Genomic DNA, 27,684 nt, shown 5'->3' with positions numbered 1-27,684 from the left:
ATGACGATATTTTTCTCTATTGCCTGACTCGGTTCAGCACTGCCAATTACATCACTAGGTGTACTCTTCTGTAATTCATCAAATCCCTCAAACAACAAATTCAAGCTCAGATCATGAGTCAATGCATCAAATTCATCTCCACATGGTCCATTCCTGGTAGTTATATCCTTAACTTCAATAATTTTATCAATGGCGGATACTTGGTCGACAGTCTCAGCCCTTATTAGTTTAAAGAATCATCTTGTGTCTCATTGCTGTTGGAAAAATCTCTGTTTTCTGTACTGCTTTTATTTTTCTTTGGTTTTTTACAGTCTTTGATGTAATGCCCTTCTTCGTTGCAATTAAAACATCTTGTGGTTCTTGTTTTTGTTCTATTGTCTTTGTTATACGGCTGGTTTTGCCTATAACCTTGGTTAACATTTGGTTTGTTAAATTTTGTCATTTCCTTCTGAATTATCTCCCCTAATGACTGAGTGATCCCTCTTTCAAATTGTGTAAGCCTCTCCTCAGTTACATATCTTTTCCCGCCAACTTTCCTTATTTCGATATCATCTTCACCTTCATCAAAATCAACAGTTTCCTGCATACTCAGCTGACGGATGTTTCTATCTTTATTTCCTCTTTTATATGTTTCATACAGAGTCACCTGGTGGATAGCTTCAGTCATACTGGTAATTCTCTTTGTCAGTAATTCTATAGCAATGCTCTGGTCGGGTAATCCCCTTAGCATGTACTCTACACTCAATGTACTGTGAGTGGCTACGTCAATAGTTGGAAATGACCGTCTGACTAGCATTTCTACTCTGGAAGCATATTCATGGATGTTTTCTTTGCCCTGTTTCCTTAATGTATGCAATTCTTGTCTATACGTCTCTGGATAACCATGGTCACCAAATCTATTAGACATAGCTGCACATAGCCCAAAGAAAGATCTTTTGGTCTCTGGTGAGAGGTAGGAAGCATAAACCATTGCCTCATCTTTCAGTGCGGTTACTAACTCAATGGCTTTAGTATTGGTATCCCATCTGTTGATCTCTGCAATAAGTTCAAATTGCATAAAATAGGCATTCCAGGGATCTCTGCCGTTGTAAAATGGCACTCTGTTTCTTCTCCCATTGTCTATCTTGGAGTTTTCATAATTATAGTGCTGTTGCTGTGGTCTGCCATACTGTTGCCTAGGTAACCAGTTTGGTACTGAGGAATTGTTTGGATACTGCTGGTAGTCTGGACGTTGCTGGATTTCAGGCATGACTGTACTCGTACAAGAATAGTTTGGACGATGCTGGATCTCAGGTATTGTCGTATTTGCATAGGCATATGATGGTTGTTGCTGGGTTTCTGACAATGCTGTATCCATGTATGTATGTGTAGAACGTTGCTGGGTGTCTGGCAATGTTGTGTTATTATAGGAGTAGGTTGGACGTTGCTGGGTCTCTGGCAATGTTATACTATTGCAGGAGTTTGTGGAACGTTCCTGGGTCTCTGGCAATCTTATATTATTACAGGAGTTTGTTGAACCTTGCTGGGTTTCATAACTATTTTGACTGCTGATAACAGGGTCAGATTTCATCTGAGGGAAATATTGAGCATTATTCTTCATCTGAAGGTTCTTAAAATTTCTTAATGCCTCTAACTCTTGTCTCATCTTTACCATTTCTTCACTCTCATATGATTTCTGAAGGTTTTCATTTCTTAATGCCTCTAATTCTTGTCTCATCTTTATTATTTCATCACTCTCACATGATTTTTCTCTTGTTATAGTCGCTATAGCACTATCACTCTTACTTTGAGTTGGGAAAAGAAATGGGTTTGTGCTTACTTCCCTTTGAATATTACTCGCAGTACTACTAAATGGCCTGGGGCTTGTATTTATTTCCCCCTGGTTTAAACTAATAGCCTGGTTTGAGGCTAAATAATTATGAGACGTGACATCCCCAAATGAGCAGGTATCAATATTTGTAGATGCAACAGACCAAGTGGGAATAATTGGACTAGCTAATGTGGTAATTCCCCTACTAAGTGAATTGGACCCCTGTGGTATACGAGATCTGTCTCTTAAATTATACATTTTACTTTAATTGCTAAATGAAATCAAGAGTTTCAATTTACTAATCAACTTGGATTAAACTTTATCCTTGTTAATCTTGTAGTTTTTCAGAATTATTCAACTTAGATTACTTTTTTATCCTTGTTGAAATAGAAAAACAATTTCCTATGTCTTACTTTTAAAACACCTTTTAAATTATGAATATATCCTTATTTTGTGAAATAGACTATATAAATAACAAATTTGAAATAGACTATAAATTTTTCAACTTGGACCTTTTCCAAATATTATTATATTTACAACTTAGATTTATATTTATCCTTGTTGTAAAAGAAAACTTTTGAAATAGACTATTAAATATTAACTTTGAAATAGACTATAAATATAATTACTGGACGGTCTGGACCTATTTGAATTATTATGGTCTTAATATTTAACTTGGATTCAGATTTATCCTTGTTAAAATAGACTTCTAAATTTAAACTCAACTTGGATTAGAATTTATCCTGGTTGAATATGGTATTTACTTTTACTATATTTAAACTTTCAACTTAGATTAAAATTTATCTTTGTTGAATTGTACCCCTGAACTATTTAATTTCAACTTGGATTTATATTTATCCTTGTTGATATATATTAAATTTTAAATTATGACCTTTTCAACTTGGATTAGAATTTATCCTTGTTGATATAGATTCTGACTATCTATTATATTATATCCTTTTCAACTTGGATTAGTATTTATCCTTGTTGATATAGATTCTGACTATCTATTATATTATATCCTTTTCAATTTGCCGGGAACGACGTTACGTTTACAAAAAGGTACTGCCGCGATATTTAACGTTCACAACAAATATAATAGATCTGTTGTAACCTTAAAAATCTAGAATGATAGAAAAGTCAGTTGAGAAAAGAAATTTAGCACGTTGAAAACAAAATAATTTAAAATCGAATAATACATATAAAGCTGAATTTGGAACAAAAGAGGTATGGGAAAATCGCACAATTATCAAGCAACAAAGTAAACAATAGAAAAGCAACACACATCTATTATTTCAGTAGTAGTTCTAGATAAAACATATGGTATTGACAAGTTTTAAAAGCACGATAACTCATGGTAGTCATTTTCATATGGGGTGAGAGAGGAAGTTAAATAATGTAAAATGAAAACGTTTATTGTAAAGCCTCAGGACCAATGTTATGTACATTGGCTAAACCGATTTTATCTGAACATATTCTTTTAATCATATACGTATATAATTTTCAAAATGATTTTGTTTCCTTTTCAGATGATAATGTGTATAGCAGGTATGTATGACTAAGAATGTAGCTTTTATATTTTTGGGGAATCACACTATTTTTATATTAAATCATAGCTCATCCAGAGTCAGATTTTATTAACACCAACTGATTACCTAATAAGTTTTAACACGGTACGATCAAGACACAGAAGCACATCTACAAACTCCTAAAATATCTACAAACAAAAACCATATGGACTACTTTAACAAACATCCATAAAAAGGAACAATTTTGAATACTGTAACAAATTCAACAGACAGGGATCACCTGGAATAATGAACAATAATGTTGAAAATTTACCACTTCTAGAAACAAAAAGACAGTAGGAAAAGTAACTTTTCAGTCCAATATAGTTATGACCAGAAATGCTTCGTCATAACCCAAAAACATATTTAACATTTTAATTGGAAAATAACTGTGTGTACATATTGATATTGACAAAGAAAATGGAAACAATCAAAATGTGCAATAATCTGATGTACAGTAGTTGTCGTTTGTTTATGTAATATATACGTGTTTCTCGTTTCTCGTTTTGTTTATATAGATTAGACCGTTGGTTTTCCCGTTTGAATGGTTTTACACTAGTAATTGTGGGGCCCTTTATAGCTTGTTGTTCGGTGTGAGCTAAGGCTCCGTGTTGAAGGCCGTACTTTAACCTATAATGGTTTACTTTTTAAATTGTTATTTGTATGGAGAGTTGTCTCATTGGCACTCACACCACATCTTCCTATATCTAAGTGATTGTTATACAGAAATAATGCAATGAAAATTGATTGGTATCCTTACGACATCGGATTTAAACTCCTTCCCTTGAAATCTCTAGTTTTTCTATCTGTATACACTTCGTGTTAAAGTTCTCTTGATGTTGGTTTTATATTACCTACGGCTGTATGTTTTGACCAGATTAAATAGAATAAAAATAATGTCAGGGAAATTCGCTAGCTTGTATCAAATAGGTGTCCATACTCTATCAAATCTTCATACATACCTTTATGTTTGGCAATTGAATATAAAGAAGCTATCGGTGTTCGAAAACTAACAGGTAACTATGATCTGAGCGTCTCGGTTGAGTCTTATGTAGATGAAACACGTGTCTGGCGTATTAAATTATAATCCTGGTACCTTTGATAATTATTATCTCCGTACAAGGTTTTGTAATGCGTTAATAATTTAATCAAATTTAATACGAAAAGTTTTCAGTGTAAAAGAATTTCGCAAATTCAGTCAAGCAACCTTTTGTTTTTCTGTGTGGAAATCAGTATATTTTGTAAGTCAACAGCGTTGAAAATTTTAAGTATTCTCTATTTTCTCAAGTCACTTCAAGATCTTATGATATTTGAGTGTAGTTTTTCTGTAAAAAATTTTAACAAGCTAGAACTTGAGAGGTAACATATCTGCAGTACCCTATTTTTTCTGGTGTAAAGGTAAGTTGCTATCTCAGTCATGAAGTCTTTCGATTTATTCCAAAGCATTTTTTAAAATAAATTTGTTCTAACCCTGTGTTGATCACGAGTCAGTGTTTTAAATGTCTATTTTTTTATTAGTGAAATACAGGCAATTGTATTTCATCTTTGCTCAAGTCTTTTAATTCGATTAAGAAAGCAACTGACTTTAACAAATCAGAGATGAGGAAATGGCATAGTCTATTAACCAATTTAAGCACTTGCATTGAAGGGATTCTGTCAGTGTTACCAAATTCAGTTGTTATCATCCAGATAGAAGAACATCACTTTTAACTTCCTTTTTTAGATGAAAAAAAAAACATTTCGACATACTGTATCATAGTTAATACTGTGCCGGAAATATCGCATAGTATCTTACCTACTATACATTTCTATGAATATGATTGGTTAAAAGCAACCGCGTGGAGTTCGTGTATATTCCTTATTAGGTTAGTAGGCGGAGCTTATTTCAAACACGGTTAGTAGAGGTGTTATGTCCCTTTATTCAAACAACACGGTATCGAGGACAATTCTGAAACAACAAGGTTTCAACAAACGATGAAATTGATAATGAACAATTGAAATAGATTCATAAAACACATTCAAAGCTGACGAGTTGTTTACCAATTGAAGAATGTTCCTAATACTAACGCTCTCACCCCAAATTAATTAAATCTTTCCATATGCAAGTGTTGTTTTTTTAAGTGAACAATTAACATACAGCTTAAACATGAAATTCCAATCATCACATATTAAGGAGGGATTTAGTTTAGAACACGTGATCATCTTAGAAGAGACTTTTGATTGGATACAACCAGTCAAAGCTGATAGCAATGGAAGTAATATACTCGTAGATCCAAAAAATCTATCTAAATCCATCAGGGGTGGAAAAGAGGGGACTGGATCGAAGCCCTTTGCTAGCAAAGATATATTATTCAATCGTAGCTCTTTGCTAGCGAACATTCATTATTCGAGGAGGTTCTGTTTGCGATTTTCAGATAAATAATTCCAGGTTGATTCTGTTCATGTATTTTGGTTCTATCATTCCAGGTGATTTCTGTTTTCGATTATGGTATGGTTGATGGATTTGTATGCGTATGAATTATTCCGATTCATTTTACACATCTCATCTATAGCTTATTAGTACACGTCTAATACACTGTTAATTAAACGCACCACACTTTTCATACTTTCCTATAATACCACCGATCATCACTAACCAAAAGTATATTTGATAAGTTCTTCCAATTCCAGCATAAACTACTCAAACGAACTTAACACAATCTCAATATGCATGGGATCACAACATTAGATGGGAAAAATCTGATTCAAAATCAAATCAAATGTATCGCATGCAAATGATAATCAATACTGCATATTTCTTTTAATGACTATGTTTTATTCCAGTGGCATTACTAGGAGGAATACCCTGACCTCAGACTATGGTATGATTAAATGGAAGTAAATGTTATTTACTTCTACAGATTCCGGCTCTTACAACACTAATATATGTGAAGTATAAACCAGAAATTGCTTGATTTTCATTGTAAAGTCTAAGGTCGTGTGTTTCACCTACGTACAAAAAAAACCTAAAAGTTCTAATTTGATAAACAAAATCATGTTGAAGGAAAAAGTTCATAAGAACATTGCAAACATAACATAGTGGTGTATAATGTACACATTTATTAGCTAATTTAGTAAAAGATTGACCTTAATGTGTAGGAAATAAAGGACATATACCACAGATGGTTTAAATAAGAAGTATGACCTGACTGATCTAAAATAAGAACATGTGGTGTAATGTCAAAAATACAATTATCATACAGAATTTGGACAGGCTCATATAGATTGTGGAGGGGTAACGCATGTTTGTGAGCGTTCAATGAAACCTATACACGTTTATGTTAGAAGTAATACAATTAATTCATGTAGATTTATTCATTAGTTATTTTCTCTATAGTTTTAACATATATCTTTAAAAAAAGATAAAATTAGTTAGTTTAAGAAAAGTATCCTAGTTACGCACTTTCTTTACAGAATCAGGACTGAATTCAATATATTGTTATCGTTATAATCAAGACAACAAAAACAACTCTGAAAGGTCTGTAATTTTATGTGTATTATAGAATAGACTGTATAAGTGCAATTGTTTTATAGGAACAGTCAAAATGCAATGACTGTCTATGTGCATGTGATATACAGTCACTGACCGAATATTTGGGTGAAGACACACTTGCCTCTTTAAGTTTGCACACTCCCTCTAGGCAGTTACTTTCATAATGTAATTTCTGCATATATCAGCTGAACTCGTTTAACAGGCTGATTTCAACAAAATTTCATGCAATACATATTTAGTTATCGGGTTATTCATCAAAACAAATTATTTGTTCCTTTTAATCAATATTTGTAAGTCTTATTACGGTGTTAAATTGATATCAGTTAAGTAAAATTTCATTCAATTTACATGAGTCAGCAGTGTGCACCGGAATGTATAAAAAAAAATCAAGTAATTTTGTTATAACATTTTTAGTAATATCTTTGGAGTTGTATATCTCAATTATTGATGTATACAGGAGAGGGGAGAGTTATGTGACAAAATAATTATCGGTTAGTGTTTCTATAGATAAAACGTAACCCAGTTTAACCTGTACTTTTAAACAGTTTTTGCTGCTAGATCCAAATTAGGTCAGATTAATCTATAATGTCTGTTTGAGTTGCTCATCCGATTTTGCCAATATATCGGAACTATAAACACTGTCACACAAATGTATGGTAAAGCAAGCTATAAAACCAGTTTTAACCGACCATTTCTTCGTTAAAGGTACCAAGTCAGTAAAATGATAGTAACTGTTATTTTCAATTTGCTCCATGTGTTAATATTGTTGAACATTTGATTTTTTCAGGGTTCATGGTATTTTCCCTTTTTAAATTAAACTTGCAATTCGGTATTTTTGTTTTCAATTGGGAAGCTGAAATCAGTTAATCTTAAATTTTAAAGGATTTTTTTGCAAAATCTTATACTGAAGTTAATCTGTACATATACATTTTAAATTACAGTCATAATAATTATGTGGATTTAAACAGAAATGACCGAGATGCAGACCCAGGACTTGGTAAGATAAAATCATACTCTTATTTAATATGTATTAAAAAATGAAGTTATTCAATACAGTATTGGATCTACATCATTTTTGTATTCATTTCTCATTTGTTTATGACTATAGATGAAATTATAAGAGCCATTGGATTTTTTTTATGTATATATCATTAGCGTGTACTTCTATCTTTATTCGAAAAAGATGACTAAAACAACCGAGCTTGTACAGAGAATATCATGATCTCAATACCATATCACTTATTTATAGATTTGTAATGTCTACGCTATGCACCTGTCTCACAGTTTACATATTAAATTTAAAGGTTTACCGGCTATCTCAAGTGTGATACCTGAACAAACAGCAAACACTGAGTTATAGGATCTTGAATTTCGACTGGAAATTCATAATGTGGCGAGATTATACATGTTTGAAAGCGTCAACCCTCCCTACCTAGGACAGTGGTGTAAAAGTACAAATAAGAACAAACTTTAATGTCTATCTGTTCCATGTATACATTGAACAGTTAAAAGATCTACAATTAAGATTTCATTTCGAATGATACCTTTCCATTTTAAATATCAAATTTAAACATTTCTTTATTTGAATTTTCTTTTTTTTTTATTTGAATTTTCTTTTTTGTATTTGAATTTGGTTTCTTTTTTTTTATTTGAATTTTCTTTCTTTTTTTTATTTGAATTTTCTTTTTTCTATTTGAATTTTCTTTCTTTTTTATCATTTCGGATTTAACCTTTCACTTATTGTTGTTTCAGGGGACGATCAATCATGGTAAGTACATGTATTTTGAATTGATAAAAAGTATTATAAATATGTTGTTTCTAAATTTCAAAGAACTCTAACCAAGAAAAGCACTAGTGTAATTACAATTAATAACAACAAAAACAAAACTAAACATTAAAGGGTTTTGGAGAATAAAAAGGGAACAGGGCCTGAAAAAAATGGTCATGTCCAAAGGTACTTGTACTTTTGTGGTTTTATTTAGGTTTTTTTTCTTTTTTAACTTTTAACAGGGTTATAAAGGAGACAATATTTTAAAGACCTCAAAATAACACTTTACATGTTCTATCTGTAAATGTAAACTCTTTAAAAAAAATTATTAAAAATATATACTATATATATATATATATATATATCGTATATAGAAAAAGTCCCCAGCTCTTAATAAAATGTATAACGAAAAATAAGAAATTACCGCTGATTTCATAATCTTCATCAACGAACGTACACGTTTAACACACATACGCAGATCGAGAATAACGTTTCACAGATGATATCGGATATGTTCCGTATGTGGTAACTAAAATACCCTTCCCTTTTCACGAATGTGACTAATCGAATTAGACTATTTACCAGATTTTTAATAACATAATAGCAACACGACGGGTGCCACATGTGAAGAAGGATCTTACCCTTCCGGAGCACCTGAGATCACCCCCAGTTTTTGGTGGGGTTCGTGTTGCTTAGTCATTAGTTTTCTATGTTGTGTCTTCTATACTATTATTTGTCTGTTTGTCTTTTTATTTTTAGCAATAGCGTTGTCAGTTTATTTTCAGTCTATGAGTTTGACTCTCCCTCTGGTATCTTTCGTCCCTCTTTTATAAGAAAGGGCCTTGAAAAAGTAATGTAAGAATATCCGTAGAATGTTCAAAAGATTCCTTTTTCCTATCATTTTTTGTGTCCTGATTTTAATAAGTGATAGCGAGGTTTTATTCCCGAAATTTGTACGTTAAGTATATTCAACATGAACATCAACTAAGACAATAACAATCAAAACCAAGGAGTAAACAAAGACTCAAAAAACCAAAGGATATTTAAATCAACAGTTAAAAATAATAAATAAGAAACAACACGAACTCCACTAAAAACCGGGAGTGAAATCAGGTGCTCTGGAAGGGTAAGCATTTCCTGCACCGTATACGGCACCCGTCATTTTATTTCTTTGTTCAGTTCGGTTATGATTGAAGGTTATCACAACTGAGGAATAATATCGGATATGATTTCTGACACACTTTTGTCATAATGACCAATCAGCTCATGATGGCGACCGTAAAATTTCTTGCGTGATTACTTTAATTTGATTGATTCATAGCCCTGAACACATTTCTTTTTCAGGAACTTCAATCGTCTATATTTTTGCGATCGTGAAGATTCGTACCCGATGAATAAGCAGAAACGAGGATGTGCAATAATTTTCAATGTAGAAAATGTCGGTGGACGTATCCGAAATGGTACTGACATTGATGTTACCAGGCTTAAAAAATGTTTTAATTTATTAGGATTTGATGTTTTGGTAAAACAGAATCCAACCAGAGAGGAGATATACTACACAATGGCACAGTGTAAGTTGAATTTTCTAATCGGTGTTCTATTAAATCAATATTTCATTTAGCAGCAGAAAAATAAAAAATAAACATTTTATCAAAATAATATTACTTTTTAAGTACCTAAAAATCTTTTTCAACTCGTTCATAATGTTATTCTAAAAGTCCTCCGTATTTTTTATGAAAAATAAATGTATGTTAAAATATGAAGGCAATAGTAGTATACCGCTCTTCAAAAGTCATCGTTCGATTGAGAGAAAACAAATTCGGATAACAAAACTAAAGGGAAACACATCAATTGTAAGATGAAAACAACGAAAAAAAAGTTTAACAAAACACAAACGACAATACAACTGTTTTGGACGTATCGATAATAAAGGCGAGTAAACACCAAAGCGTCTTCAATGTTTCGTATGCTTTAATAGAGTCGAAAATATACAAAGAGACGCCGGCAAGTGACGACGTTGCGGGCTTATTGTTACGTAAAATGGCGGTAAAACGTTAAGCAAATAAAACAGTATAAAATACTAAACTGAAACTATAACTAATTCACAACAGCAACATAAATAGAAACGAACTATAAGATAACAACTGCCATATTTCTGACTTGGTACCGGACATTTAAAGAAAAAATAGTAGGTTCAACCTGGTTCTGTGGCAAGCCGAATCTCGACCTTAATGGCAATGTTATTAAATATTCCGTTAAAATGACAAAATTACATGACGGGAATACAGTACAAAGAACGCAAGAATACTCAGGACAGAGAAATACTTAAATAAATAATAAAAAAGTAGATTTCGACAAGTGAACCACAGAATAACAACGAAAATCTAAAATTGATTTAGGACAATACACAAAATAACATAATAGAATTACGAACTGTGTATCTAGTGGAAGATATTAGCAAGCAAAATCGAGGGAATTGTGCAAATGGTGATACAAGCATGAAAATTACCACAAAGCATCATTATTATATACTTTTTAAGAAATAACTGCTGGCCATTAAAAAAATATTTTTTTAAAGATGGCCACGGCCATTTTCTAAAATGGCTGTTTTCTTCAGTTTGAAAATATTGATTTTTCTGGAAAACTTTTCTTTGACCTTCTTTTGGTAAAAAACAATCATCAGGTTTGACGGCTACCTTCCTTACATCATATATTTATTAAAAAATTAATATTTGACATTTCCAGTATGTGCGCATGCGCGAAAATGTTACAAAATTCTTTGAAAATCATTTGAACTATTTACTATATTTTTTTATATTCTAAATTAGTGATTTTGGATTTCTAATGATATTATGAATTGGTTTAATAATATTTTTCAAGGTTATGATACACATGTGTTTAACACTTTTGCGCATGTTCAAACTATTAATAACCATCATGAGCGTTTTTTATGCACTACCAGGCAATTATCAGGTATTCGATGGATAAGGCGAAAATGTGGTGACACTTTAGGAAATGCCTAAGCAAATTCACTGGGAATGGCCTGATTTGTACGGAAAAGATAAGTGTATCGTCATGTTTGGTGGATTGCACATTGAAATGACTTGTTATAAAACTCTGGGTGATATATTGCGTGATAGGGGATGGACATGTTGTCTTACTAAAGCCAATATTGCAACACCAAGAACGGCAGATTCTTTTTATGTATGTTCAAATGTACCTAGGAATAGACAGGCTCATCAGATAACTGCATGTCTTTTGCTTGAACTGTTAATTTCGGATTATGAAAGCTAAACTCAGAATATATAATTATGTCATGGCTCTGTGACGTTCAATGATTTTAAAGACTGGTGTAAAGAAATAGAGTCATATCGACCACAGTTTCATTCCTGGCGTTCAATTATAAAATAAGGACTTCTTCTGATTTTAATATTATGCTTATTTTATGAGTGAGATTTCGTACTTTACAAACAGTCCATATAAAACATGATAGGGTATTGATTTAGGTCTTGATCAAGTCAATTATGCTCGATCGTTACCGACCCATCTCCAAGATATGACTTCCCTTCCCGAACATCACCCAAAGGTGGCAATGGAATTTGAAAATGATACTTGCACTGTACGTAAGACCAGCAAATTTCTTTCTTATAACACAATTAATCAGGCACAAAAACAGAATAATGCAATTGTGAAGGGCGATATTGGTGCTTTAGGATTAACCGAAGATCCCATTTAGACAAGTGGATGGATGAAGTCAATATACAAGAGGATGAATTTGAAAAATCTTGTGGTTTGGGTCATTCTATAACAGATGAACGACCTTATGAAGACTCTACAAAAACACAAAAAGATGTCTTTAAACATCTTTGAAGGCTTTGTAAAGTGATGAACAAGTTTAGAAATTCATTTCTAGAAGAGTTGTCAGATTTGTAAAAAATATACTCCATTTAGGAAATTGTTGAACAGGTAAGATATGTAAGTAAACTCCAAGATATTGGTCCAAACAATACGAAGATCTTTTGCTTTTTATAACCAAATAAAAAATAACAACTTCCTATTTTGGCCGCAAAATGATACTGGAAACGTCTTCGTCAACAACATAGCTAGAGAACCTTAAAAGTGATTGGGAAACTTTTCTAGACTTTTTATTTCTTGTCACAGTAGACACTTTTACTTGGAATATTTCTTTATCCATAAAAACCAAACTGCTCCTCCGTCTTTATCGCAGGATGTTTTTTGAAATATTGGTATTAAATCTCTGCAAATGGGTTTACTTGAAACATTCTGCGATTTGCTGAATCAAATTCGGACGCATTTATCGTCGGTGGGGCACCAATGGTTCATTCCAGGTCACAAAGTTGGGCAAACATAGTTGATAATTATGCAAATAATGTCATACTGCCTTACATATAATCTTTCATCGATAAGTATTCAAGAGTAGACATTGTATTTGATGTTTACTAAATGAATAATTTCAAGGCTGTGACAAGACAAAGGCAAGTTTTTTTTGTGCCAGATGGAAAGGTGTTGGTTCTGGTAGAACACCAAGGGTTTGGAGTAGTTTTCTCTGTGAAGATGACAACGAAACGAAATTTTTCAAGTTTCTTAAGAGACTAATAAAAATGTGTATGCTACTCATGGTGAAAATATTCTTTGCAATTTCAATAAGGATACTTCCTATCTACCCCTTGTAATCATGAAGAAGCAGATACACAAATGTTTGTCCATGTTCGGCATGATTATGAGAAGTGTAGTACTGACACAGATGTAATAGTATCAAGAATTGCAGCAATCGCAAAACTAGTTAGAACCCATTGTGGATAGGTTATGGAAGGAATAAAGACTTGTGATGGCTTCCTGTACGTGACATATCAAATGCGTTTGGTCCTTGTGTAGCTGCCCTTCCTTTTGTCCATGCATTCAGTGGATATGACACTTTGTCGAATTGTCGTCGGAAAGGGAAGAGGTCACCTTGGCTAACAATGGAAGGTTTTCCAGATGTAAAGGACTTTTTTTGGCTTAAGTATGAAGTGACCAACAATGTGAATTGTTTGCCAGGAAGTAGCGGCATTGTGAATCAATTTCGCCTACAAGAGGTTCTTTTCCAGAGCACATCAAAAGAGAAGTAAATCAAGAGGGAGTTGTTTGGGCTCAGCCTGATTCATGTATTCGACAGGTAAATGTACCAAGTCATGAACACTGGGGTTGGATGAAAGAAAGAATCAATGACAGTTGGAAACCGAAATGGACTTCTTTGACTGCTGTTGCATCCCCGTGTCAGGAACTTTTAAAATGCGGAGGCAAATATCCAGCTGTGTTTGTGACCGTAAATGCTACCGTTTTGGCCTTCCTTGTACGGGTTGTTGTATAGGCAACTGTCAGATAATTATAAGACGAGCAACCTGTCTTTCTAACCAAACTAGGCATTATAACTTAACAAAGAGTGTTATTACTTGTTAAGTTGATGAAAATTATTAAAATATTTTCTACGTATTTGCCTCCAATTTGGAACCGGGAATCACTATTTTTCTTCATTTATGTGTTGTTTTGTCGAACTAAGGAGCTGTTTTTAACGTTTTATTATAACTTACATTGGATTATACCTATGACACATCTTTCAAGCGTTTACATCCCTTGTGAAATTGCTTGAAAGTATAAAAATCGAAATTTTTGACTTTTTTGCCGGCATTTTGAAACCGGAAGTCACCTAAAGTTTCATTAATGTATTGTCTAGTCGTTAATTATGAACTGTTATTTGCTTTTTATCAAATCTAACATTGGATTTTACATTTAACACACCTTTCAAAGGATTAACAAATAATGGCTAATTTGTAATGACGCCATTTCCAAAATGTATGGTGGCCATCTTGAAAAATTGATTTTTTTTCTGGCCAGCAGCGGATTTTTTATAAGTATCATTTAGTTAACCTTTATACCAAATTTCATGCTTGTATCACGATTTGCACAATTATGTCCATAATATCTTCCACTAATCTATCACACGAATATATCAACGTCGAAAAAAGTGACGTCACAGGTAAATTTCTAAAAATTGGATATAAATCGAGATTAGGTTTGTAATTATGTTATTTGATGTATTTTATCACAATTATACATTATAACATATACATGTATACAATTATATAACTACACTATCTAACTATGTTGGCCTTTCTTCCAAGTCAAATTGTGTAAAACAAATCAATCCTGTGCACATAGTTGCTTTAAACTAAAATCATACAAATGAACTTCATTATCTTTACATTTACATACAAATAGAAAATAAAAAATAGAATTACAACTACAAATGATAATGAAACAAAATAATATCCGATCAGAATTACAAATAAAACTTCGTAATTAAATACATGAACGCTGGATAAACAAATACCGAGACACGTCATATTCGGGGATAGGTCTCGTTTGATACTTCAAAGACCAAACGAAGTAAATGGAAAACCACAATTGTCCTTGGTTAGTTTAGACACGGACACATCGTATGGATCTACCAAAAAGAGAATTGAATGTGGTTGGGTTTTTTTTTCTATAATTTATGCAATTTGAGAGCAAGTGACCAGCACAAGTTTGTTAAGCAAGAAGCGCGAAAAAAACTGCATTTAATTCTCTAATGGTATTTATTAGATGCCTCCTACAACCATAACAACGAAGATTGTTTTGTATGTGTAATACTTAGTCATGGTCGAGATGGACACATTAAATCAACACTCAACGAAGAAGTATCATTACAAGCAGTTATGGACCATGTAAAGAATTGCCGTACTCTGCTCGGAAAACCGAAACTATTCTTCGTTCAAGTAAGATTTGCTCATTCGTATAATCTATTTCTTAAGTTATCATTATTTTGTTTTGTAGTGTAACCTTATTCCTTGAAGGCGAATTTTGTTGATGATATTGTTCAGATAATCTTTGATTAACAAGGAATTCAGTGCCATTAGTTAGCTATAAAACCAGGTTAAATGTACCAATTTCTAAATGAGACAATGCCTGTACCGAGACAGGAATATGACAGCTGTTATTCATTCGTTTGATTTGTTTGAGCTTTTGATTTTGTCATTTGCTTAGGGACATTCAGTTATTTTCCTCAGAGTTTTTTATTTTTGTTATTTTACTACTTGTTTTGTGGAATAGTTATTTTTTTCGGAAGTGAACAGATTTTCAATTAGCTTATGTTAGAAGTTACCTCGTGGATGTTTTTGAAAGAGATGAAAATTAGTTTACAAAAAAATATATGACAAGTTATTATATATGTGCAAATATGTATAAAGTAGTAGTAGTATGATCTTTGAACAATGTCTTCATCTTTAGTTTTTTTTATTTTACAAATACTTTGTTAGGTCAATTCAATGTTTACCCCCATCTCGAATTGTACTTAAGCAGTATACAATCGGTCTAGGACTTTGCCTAATTCTGTAAATTTTAGATATATAGTGTAAGTGTAAAACTGCTTTTTGTTTTAATTAAAATAAGAGATGTATTGCATTATCCAAAATGTTTTTTATAAACAAATATCAAACATGTGTGTATTGAGAATCAGATTTCGATTTTACATATTTATTCACAAACATGTTTTTTTAACAGTTTATGCAAATTTGAGATATTTTGAACGACTTCTAGCTAGAAAAATAGCTCGGAGACCCACACTTTTTATTATATTTTTGAAGAAGAAAAAGAAAAGTAAAATCTTCATTTTGACAAATTATAAAAAAAAAATCTAATTAAGGAAATATATATACCGATGATCCACCTTAAATAGATCACCCAATTGCAGAGTATAACTAATGCATGACGTAACAAATTACCGTAAATATATATATGTTTCATTTTTCGTAGTGTAACTACATTCCTATCCTTTTTACATCGTTTTTCTTTTTTGCATCACCGAATGTGACTTGTCATTGATTATTTCTTGTCATAAGAATTCTGAAGGTATTAACTCACTGGTGAGACAGGGGCTGCTTACCGTTCCGGGGTATTCAGTTTTACCATGTTTTAAGTAAAAGTTTAGTCTAATATTATATTTGAAGATACGGCGATAGTGTTTCTATCAATTATATAGGGTAAATATGTATTAGTTATTCGTGGACTCTGCAGGTATACGCGTCGACCATTCATCTTTTGATGGAGCGCGGAATATTATTCCCGTGACAGACGTTGAAAATAGAAAAGATGTTTCAGACCATATGAGTATTTGAACCGTACGCGTACGGTCTGGACTGTATGCGTACTTTTTTGAAATACGCTTGCGGTAGAACTGTACGCGTACGATCTGACTAATTTTTAGAAGTTGGTCAAGTTTATTAGATACAAAAAAAAATGAGAATGGAAATGGGGAATGTGTCAAAGAGACAACAACCCGACTATAGAACAGACAACAGCAGGAGGTCACCAACAGGTCTTTAATGCAGCGAGAAATTCCAGCACCCGGAGGCGTCCTTCAGCTGGCCCCTAAACTAAATATATATACAAGTTCAGTGATAACGAACGCCATACTAAACTCCAAATTGTACACAAGAAACTAAAATTAAAAATAATACAAGACTAACAAAGGCCAGAGGCTCCTGACTTGGGACAGGCGCAAAAATGCGGCAGGGTTAAACATGTTTATGAGATCTCAACCCTCCCCCTATACCTCTAGCCAATGTAAAAAAGTAAACGCATAACAATACGCACATTAAATGTATATTACTGATCAACATAACTGTGAAATCTCGAATTGATATAAATAGTTCAATTGTAAATGAAATAAAAAAATATAATATTTAAAAAAAGTCACGTTAATTTAATTTGTTTATCTCCTGTATCAGTAAAACATGAAATTTATTTGTGCTCACTGAAATTGAATTTGATCGGAAGTAAACATAATGTTGGAATTAATTTTTTTTTAATATTTAGGAACGTTTATACAAAAACCATCAAAGATACTGGACAGAAACATAAATAAATAAATGTTGCAAATACAATGAGAAAATATTATAAAAGCGTGTCGGAAAATATGCAAAGAATTAAAAAGGCAGCTTTGTTACTCTTAGAATCCCAGTGGTTGATAGGATCTTCCCCGATTATTATGTAGGGTTGATGACATAATTGGTAAAGATGCAAGTTTGTAAAAACTATCATGTGAATTTGGCATATTAAGAATTGTTATAATATAGGTAATATAGAACTTTTGACACGCAAAATTGAAACTGGAAAACAGAAGGATTTTAATTTGTCGGCTGCCGCTAAACAAGCAAGCTTTTCTCTTGCTGGCAAGAGATGCAAATGCAAAGGATTATGCATAAATATAACATGTAAATATAAAAAAAATCTGACGTTCCTTGTGGCGAGAGTCCCAAAAATTGGATTTAGATAGACCATTAAATTAGTAGTTAATTTCAATTGATTGAATGTTCTCTTATTCAGACACGCTATTCAACTTATTATAATAACATTGATTTGTAAAACTCAATAAAAGATTTTGATAAATGTTTGTTTAAAATTAACTTATACGTCCAAATACATATACGGTCGTGCACGTACTAGACCGTATGGGTATACTCATAATCTCCGACCGTACGAGTATACTCATACGGTACAGACCGTATACTCGTACGGTCCAAATACTCATATGGTCTTGAACAAAGAAACAATCAATCTCATAATAACATACAGAAACAATTTTATTTTGATATTTATTTAGCAGATTTTTTCTTTTCTCTTTTTAATCAGAAAGATTATCTTTTTTCAAGAAATATTGAAATCAACCTATTTTTTAACCCCTACCCACCGACAAACAGATGAATGGTCGTTGTCTAAGAATGGTTTTGAAAAACAAGATTTAGCTTTGCAGGCTGCTAGTGCACACAGTTAAATTTAGATTTGATTTATTGCCAGAAAATTTGAATCTCACAGTTTTCGGTTATATACATTATTTATCATTATATATTATGAATTAATCAAGAATTTACGTCAAAAAGAACTAATAGTTATCAAAGGTATCAGGATTATACTTTAATACGCCAGACGCGCGTTTCGTGTACATAAGACTCATCCGATGAAAATAGTTTTAAAGCCAAACAAGTACAAAGTTGAAGAGCATTAAGGACCCAAAATTACAAAAAGTGGTGCCCAGTACGGATAAGGTAATAAAGTGGAATGAATTGTCATATAAAAAATGAACTGCACAGATAAACAATAAAGATATCAAGTAAATTGATTTTAAATTGAGAAAGTGACAGATTAATTTCATCTCCTTACTATTGTAAAATTTAGCGATAAATTAGCGCTGTTGATTAATTGTTTTTTACAGTCTTTTTTATATCCATTTTCGTAGAAATATTAAAAACCTATCTTCCTATATTTCATTTCAAATTCAATCTCATATATACTTCTTTTTATTCTCTAAGAGTAAGGTTTTTTTCATGAATAAGCTATGCAAATTTGGGAAATTTTACAAGAGTATAATTTGATAAATAGCATCGTGACATATTATAATTGAGGAATAACGTTGTGAGTAAAATAAATCTCTTTTCTGAAATGCTGGTAATTGCAATTTTAAATATATTTGGAAACATGTGTAGTTGCAATGATAAGCCTTTCATAAATGCTTGTAATAACAATGGTCTTAGATTTGTGAATATTAAAAAATTTGACATACATAGCAAATAGTGAATATATTTAGTAAGAACATTTCTGTTTCAATAAAATTTGGTATCCATTGGGTTGATACAGCTATGTTGTATCTTGGTATTTGCAAGTAAAAGGAACAGTAAATGGGTATGTCATAGATTTGGGTAACATTTTGCATACATCTTGTAACAACGTTTAACTACAACTAAATATAAAAGAAATAATGCATTTACTTCTTTAAATTTTGTTTAAAAAATATTGCTGAATGAATTCTCTCAAAAAAGGTGAACATTTGTATATAAATTGGCGAAAATCGTGGTTTGATTTGTTTAAAAATCACATAATCTCCAATTTTTAGTACATAGATAGTACACTACTTTGAATGTTTAAGGCGTAAAAACGAAATTGATGACCCTATCATATTTAATTCACATAAATAAAACGGAAAATGTATATGTACATGTATCAAAAACATTTGATTTTTTAAGAAAATATATGTACTAGAAATTTGAGTTAATCATATCATTGTATTACATTTGAACAATACAGAGATTTATTTGCAACTGATGAAATGTAATTTGTGCTTCTGGGAGGTATAATATCCTTTGTCGAAATGAAGTTACATCACTTGAATAAATATATTCCTGTTTAATATAGGCATGTCGTGGAAACAGCACAGACCATGGAATAACAACAGATGCAGAGGGTGACATGAACAATGCACATATATATAAACTATCTACACACACTGATGTGTTAGTATCCTATGCAACTGTGCAAGGTAAGGAGTTTCTGGATCGCATCAATATTTTGTAGTTGTACCCGGTACCAATTAAAATCGCACAAATAACTGGCAATGTTTGTATGGTGAACGAACAATGAAAATACACCAAACTCGATAAGGTTTCGAGACGTTGAACTGAGCAATAAGGAATTATGTGATTATTTTTTTTTTTTTAAATCATTGTGTACAAGTAATCATTTTGTACAAATTATATTTTGTACCAAAAAAAATTGTACAAATTAAACGACAAGGTTCACTAATGGCACAAAATGGCCTAAAATATCAACTTTATTATAAAACACCAAAAAAGTCTCAATTTGGTTCGTAAATGGGTCTATTTCAAAAGTTTAAATGCTAAATATATCAGTTCTTTTCATAAGACTACATGATATTCGCCAAAGTAAGCCCATTTTGAACATTTTGTCAAAATATAATGATTTTGTGCATTTTTCAGACCTAAAAGCTATTGAAACACCTTGGCCGCCACCTACGATCCAGAATGTGTTGCAACCAAAAGATTCCAATTTTGATATAGATTTCATCAAGATAAAAACTTTCTGGATCGTAGATGGAGGCCAAGGTTAATTATACCAAAAACAATTAAAATTATGGACAAAAAGTACCAAAATTGACCTTTTAATACAAATTATGCTCATTTAAGGGGTCATTGCTCCATAAATAGTAAAGGAAAGTGCCAGAAAATTTTTTTTTGTCTTAGTAGTATTATCACAAGTATTTCTATGTGACATTTGTAATTTTTTGCCCCAATTTAAAAAACATAAAAAAATCAGGGCCAATTTTAACCCTTCGTGAACCTTCTCCTTTGTATTTTGACTTTGTACTTGAACAAAAATTGTACAAAATTTGGCAAAAAATCACTTGTAACTTGTACAATAATTTGTCGTATGGTTTATGTTATTCAAAAAAGTTTTTTCACTCCTTAGAATATTATCTAAGAGTATTATGGCATCGGGATATGCACAACATATTTTGCTTTTTACATAAACGTTAAGTAATACTGCACCCCTTTGCATTTACATAAATGAACCCTCTGACCACCAGTTTTGTAGTTGTGCCCGGTACCAATTAAAATCGCACAAATAACCGGCAATGCTTACATGGTGAACGAACAATGAAAATACTCCAAAATCGATAAGGTTTCTAGACGTTGAACTAGTCAATAAGGAATTATGATTTTTTTTTTTAAATCAATGTGTACAAATTATTATTTTGTACAAATCTAATTTGTACCAAACAATTGTACAAATGGAATTTTTATTTTGATATTGTACTTGAACAAAAAGTGCTTGTAAGGGTTACAATTTGTACAAAATTTGTCTAAAATCACTTGTAACTTGTACAATAATTTATCATATGGTTTATGTTGTACAAAAAAGTTCATTCACTCTATATAATTTTTCAACCGCTTCAATGAAACTTATTTACAAAATACAAAAATAGTTCTGCATCATTTGTTTGAGCATCTAAGAGTATTATGGCATCGGAATATGCACAACATATTTTGCTTTTTACATAAACGTTAAGAAATACTGCACCCCTTTGCATTAACATGAAAGAAACCCCTGACCACCAGTTTTTGAAAGCTTTTTAGCTGCTTTATGTGGCAATAGTGAAGCTCGGGAACCGTTACTGTGAATAAAGATGAGTCTTTTTAAAAAGCTTCAATTTGATTTATGTTAAAATACATACAGCTGTTCCAATGTGATACCCAAATTCTCCAGATTCAACAATAACACCCAAGATATTTCTAGGATCAGTTTGGGCAAGATTATACTGAGGAATTGGTATAATGACATTATTCCCCACAGCAAGTTCTGATAATTTCCATTTCTGTATCATTGTTAGTAGGCTAAGATCGGTTGGCCAGACAGTGCACGCTTCTTGACATGTATGATTAGTGATTAAATGTCAGTTAATCAGATTGTCACCCTGGTCAATTTATATATCATACTATTAGAATTGTCACTGGGGTCAATGTTAATTATTATTTATACTATCGTAATTTTCACTGGGCCAATTTGTATCATACTATCAGAATTTTCACTGGGGCCAATTTCTATCATACTATCAGAATTATCAATGGGGCCAATTTCTATTGTACTAATAGATTTGTCGCTGAGGCCATTTTTTTTTTATTGTTCTATCATAATTAACTGGCATGCATGTATCAATTACATTTCCTGTCTCCATCTTGTCATTTTTTGTATTTTGTAAATAAGGTTTATTGTGTAGTCATTGAATGAAAATTCTTAAGTGCGTATCAATATAAAAAAGAAGATGTGGTATGATTGCCAATGAGACAACTATCCACAAAAGACCAAAATGACACAGACATTAACAACTATAGGTCAACGTACGGCCTTCAACAATGAGCAAAACCCATACCGCATAGTCAACTATAAAAGGCCCCGATGCCTCTTTTCTTTATATCAGAATCCATACGATAAATTAGTGTACAAGTTATAATTAGTTATCAAAGGTACCAGGAGTAAAATTTCGTATGCCAGACTCGCGTTTCGTCTACATAAGACTCATCAGTGACGCTCATATCAAACTATTGATAAAGCCAAGACAAGTACAAAGTTGAAGAGCATGGAGGTTCCAAAATTCCAAAAAGTTTTGCTGAATACGGCTAAGGTAATATATGCTTGGGATAAGAAAATCCTTAGTTTTTCGGTAAAATTCAAAGTTTTGTAAACAGGAAATTTATGAAAATGATCACATTATTGATATTTATGTAAACACCGAAGTGTTGACTACTGGGTTGGTGATACCCTCGGGGACGAAACGTCCACAAAAAGTGGCATCGACCCAGTGGTGTAAATAGTTATCAATGGTAACAGGAGTCTATCTATGCCTGGGATAAGAAAATCCTTAGTTTTTCGGTAAATTCAAACTTTTGTTAACAGGAAATTTATAAAAATGACCACAATATTGTTATTCATGTCAACACCGAAGTGTGACTTATGAGTTTTAGTAAAATTATGTACAAATTGTAATTTGTACGAGTACTTTTTAAGTCAAAATACAATTTAAATTTGTACAATTGTACATATCTTATTTGATATTACTTTTGAACACAGGTATACTACTGTTGCCTTTCAATTTCCCACCTAGAGTGGTTAATTTCAACAAATTTTACTACAAATGTATTAAAAATAATATGAATAACTTGGGATATTTGAAATTAATTTATAGACTGATGTGGGTTAATATTATTTTATTTTTATACAATAATAAATTTGAAATTTGAAATATATTCATTGGTTTTTAGATTATGTTGCATACAGGAATGGTCGTAATGGTTCCATTTATATAATGATTTTATCTGAACTTCTGTGCAGAGAAGGATTTACCACAAAGCTTACAGAAATATTATCAAAAGTTACTGATATGACGTCCAAAGCGCTGGCTGACGTTTGCCAGGTTCCTTGGTTTACATCGACTTTGACCAAATCACTTCTGTTTACACGAAAAAGAAGGGTATGTAATTAAAAACAATATTATTCTTTATTTGAATGCTTTAACTGAATTCGAAATTAATGTGGATTATCTGAATGATGTGATAAAACGTGTATATAGAGACTATTCAACTGTGTATCCGGACAGCGTTGACAGCCACTCTAACTAAACAAATGGAACACTTCTACTGTCAAACATTGTTGCCGCCAAAGTATTACTTTGTCAGTCACAAATCTCTTAAAAATCAAATCGCTTGATAATATACAATCAAACTTGTACAGATTCTTTCACACAAAACAAAGCTACGGATGATGCACCTGCTATTTTAATTTCTGATCCGTGTTATGTTTTAACTAGGCGTTTCCCATATCAACAAATGAATTTAACCATACCTTCTCATTAAGTCAGCAGAGTTATGAAATCTGGATGGTACGGTGCTTTATAATCCATTACTACAGTGGTATTAATAGACATCCGATTAGTTTTAGGTATACTTTTGATTTAATCAGAAACCTTGTCATATATTTCACATCCAATATGTTATGGTAATATTCTTTACAAAGCACAAAAATGTCGGCATTCACCTCAAAAGCTAACCAAACCATTAAATATACCACTTTGGAAAGATTTAGTTACGATACTGTTGTCAAGTCATTAAGGACTGCATATTTTGGTATTAATATTGATTCACTCATAAGGTCTTGACTTTGCATCGAAAATAAACACATTTATTCTAAAACCAGTTGTTGCCATGATATGGGTTATGTTCTTCTCATATATTTTATGATGGTATGATACTAAACCCCTAACATAATCTTTCAGTCAGTGTAACTCAGGTCGAGATCTGGCATGTCAGTAACTGCTAGTATTCCTTTGTTAATTTATGTATCATTGTCATTTTGCAAAGTTTCTTTTGATTCCTATACTGACATCGGACTTGGACTTCTTTTAACTGAGTTTTACTGTGTATATTGCTATGTGTTTCTTTATTCTACTTTGACTAAAGGTATAGGGGGAGGGTTGAGATCTCACAAACATGTTTAACGCCGCTGCATTTTTGCGCCTGTCCCGATTCAGTAGCCTCTGACCTTTGTTAGTCTTGTATGGTTTTTTTAACTTTAGTTCATTTATATTTTGGGGAGTTAAGTGTGACGTCCATTTTCACTTAACTAGTACACAATTTTATTTAGGGGCCAGCAAAGAACCATCTGAGGGTTCGGGATTTTCTCGCTGCGTTGAAGACCCATTGGTGGCCTAAGGCTGTTGTCTGCTCTTTGGTCGGGTTGTTGTTTCTTTGACATATTCCCCATTGCCATTCTCAATTTTAGGTTTACTTATCGTATCAATAGACTAATTATTATATTTGAAGCCTCTGGTGGTCCTTAACCCAAATTTTGAAATTGCAGGTAATCAGACACACCTTACATTATGATGATGGGACAAACGAAGAAATTGGTCATGATGAATTGTTAGAACTTCAGTAATAATGACTTTATGTCTTGGATAAAAAGATAGTCATATGGTGTGCTGACCAAAAAAAGTTCAGCAGTAATGTCGACCGAGGCCAAGTGCCAAACTTAGAAGAAAAGATGAACTAGAAAGCACTGAAAGATTGACGATTACAGTAAAGTACAAGCTGGAATAAGATTGTTCAAGATGGAATAAACTGCAAGACTATTCAAGATACAACAGTAACTTGAAGTTTCTTTGGAGAAGAGAAATGAAGCAATACGATGTGGGTGTACATTCATGTCATTGAGATATAAGCAATATACATAAAAAAAAAAACAGATACGCTATGATTTTATAATGCAGTTTCAATATATAAATCTAGACTTGTCATCAAATATAAGTTACCTTGCAATTATATAAACATGCGGAATAAAAAAAGTTTGAATTATCTGGACTGGTCTTTTTTACAGCTTATATCTGACATTTGTTATCTTTAGTCTAAATATTTTTATGACTGGTAATCGACCTCGACTCTGATGGCCAATAGATTCTGGAATCAATCAAGATTAATTCCTTATTCAATAATGCAAACATTCGTAAATTAATTTTTTTTTACCAAATTTATATGGAAAAACTTTTCTTTTTAATAGGTGGACCTATAGTTAAATTATAAAGAATTATAAAAGTTTCATGAATACACTAAAGCCTTTCATGTTTGATAATACCAAGAACCACAAGAGGGCACACTCTGAAATGTGTTGCCTGCTTTATTGACCATGATTGGTCTTATCTTGAATGTTTTATAAAGGTTTCACAACAAGTATCACATAAACTTGACATTATCTGTGACGATTGGGTCAAGGTCAGATAAACCTTGCCATACAGACACCTTACAAACATTCTATGTATGAAAATAAAATGCTTAGCCGAGCGCAGCCTGATACGACACAAGTAGTTGATCTTTTGCCAATAGTATTGAAGAAACAGATCAAACAAATTATTTTCATTGACCTGTGTATATTATTGTATATGGCAGTTTCTTGTTCATGGTTATTGGTGGTTTTTTTGGTTTTTTTTAAATTGTTTAACATTTCACTACTGTTCCCTTTATTTATTCACCCCTTATTTTTTTATTTTGTATTTACATTGTATCATACCGTAGATCAAATTTATTCGTTCAGTGTATGTTCATTTGTTAGTATGTCTTTTGATCGAGTTGAGCTATTTCAATTGATATTTTGTAGTGTGTCTTTCTATGTTGTGTTGTTACACTATTTTTTAGATAAGGGTGAAGGTTGGTGCCTATTAAAATGTTTAAACCTGCTGCAATTGTTTGCACCTGTCCCAAGTCAAGAATCTGATGTTCAGTAAATGTTATATGTTATGTGGTTTATAAGTGTTTCTCGTTTTTTATATAGATTAGACCGTTGGTTTTCCCGTTTGAATGGTTTTACATTAGATATTTTAGGCCCTTTATAGCTTGCTGTTCGGTTTGAGCCATGGCTCTGTGTTGAAGACCGTACTCTGACATATAATGGTTTACTTTTACAAACTGTGACTTGGATGGAGTTGTGTCTCATTGGCACTCATACCAAATCTTCTTATATCTACAAACCAATAAAACTCAACATCGACCATCAAAATGAGTTCAGTCAATTGATACATGCGAGACATAAATATTCCTGTTACAATTATTCAATGTTCCAAGTGTATCTAAGAAATTACTTAAGGAATCTGAGAATTAACAGCTGCGCCAATGAGCACATGATACGCCTGTCTGGTTTTCAAAGAATAAAGTTAAATAATTTCTTAATGTCATATAAGAAATTTATAAAGAATCAAAAGGGAGCTTATGTCGATAGATATAAACAATCCACCAAAGTTTCATGAGAACTGCTGAAAGCATTTTAGAGTTATTGTCCAAAAACTCAAAAAGTCACCCCGTTTTAAGCGAATGAAACCACATTACTTGGAAACCTCATATCTTAGATTTATAAAAATAGAAAGGGAGCTTATGTCAAGAGATATAAACTGTTCTCCAAAGTTTCCTGAGAACTGCTGAAAGCATTTTCGAGTTCTTGTCCAAAAACTCAAAAAAAAGTCTACCCTTTTTAAATGAATATAACCACATTACTTGGACATCTAATATCTTCAATTTATAAAAATAGAAAGGGAGCTTACGTCAAGAGATATAAACTGTTCTCCAAAGATTCATGAGACCTGCTGAAAGCATTTTCCAGTTATTGTCCTAAAACTGGAAAATCCCCATATTTTAATGAAGAAAACCCATTAACTAATTAATGTAAGATCTAAATTTTATAGATATCAAAAGGGAGCTCATGTCAATAGATTTAAGGAAGCACACTACAAAATACAAAGATTTTATACCTTCAATTCCCCAGTTTTAAAATGCTGTAACTTTCTTAATAATGCTTGGAAATTTATAAAAGTGGTATTTATGGATAACTAACAGATTACTCTTTCAAATTAATGGAATGTTAGTATTATACAACAGTTATGTAATTAATTATAATTTTAACTGTTTTGAAGAAAAAAAATACAAGAAATTTCCACTTTCAATTGAAATCAGCTTCTTCATAGATACTCTGAGAGGGTTGATTTTATAATATGTTGTTCCTAGAACCATTATCTACAAAA

The 27,684-nt window shown here is 32.1% G+C and overlaps 1 protein-coding gene across 1 annotated transcript in view; it reads left to right on the top strand.

The window, feature by feature from the left end:
• LOC143046902 (caspase-3-like) overlaps positions 1-25,458 on the top strand; it is a 36,814-nt gene extending 11,356 nt beyond the window's left edge. The window contains exons 4-13 of the mRNA XM_076219955.1: positions 3,340-3,358; positions 6,202-6,239; positions 6,832-6,895; positions 7,852-7,907; positions 8,663-8,678; positions 10,023-10,249; positions 15,321-15,493; positions 19,965-20,088; positions 23,387-23,595; positions 24,981-25,458. Of these exons, the coding sequence (XP_076076070.1) occupies positions 3,340-3,358; positions 6,202-6,239; positions 6,832-6,895; positions 7,852-7,907; positions 8,663-8,678; positions 10,023-10,249; positions 15,321-15,493; positions 19,965-20,088; positions 23,387-23,595; positions 24,981-25,058 (1,004 nt within the window). The 3' untranslated portion in view covers positions 25,059-25,458. The remainder of the gene's footprint in view (positions 1-3,339; positions 3,359-6,201; positions 6,240-6,831; positions 6,896-7,851; positions 7,908-8,662; positions 8,679-10,022; positions 10,250-15,320; positions 15,494-19,964; positions 20,089-23,386; positions 23,596-24,980) is intronic.
• The last annotated feature ends 2,226 nt before the right edge of the window (positions 25,459-27,684 follow it).

This window comes from Mytilus galloprovincialis, chromosome 9 (genome assembly GCF_965363235.1).
Source record: "Mytilus galloprovincialis chromosome 9, xbMytGall1.hap1.1, whole genome shotgun sequence".
Classification (NCBI taxonomy): domain Eukaryota; kingdom Metazoa; phylum Mollusca; class Bivalvia; order Mytilida; family Mytilidae; genus Mytilus; species Mytilus galloprovincialis.
Note: the sequence above shows the minus strand (reverse complement) of the source record. Positions and strands in the feature narration are given on the sequence as shown.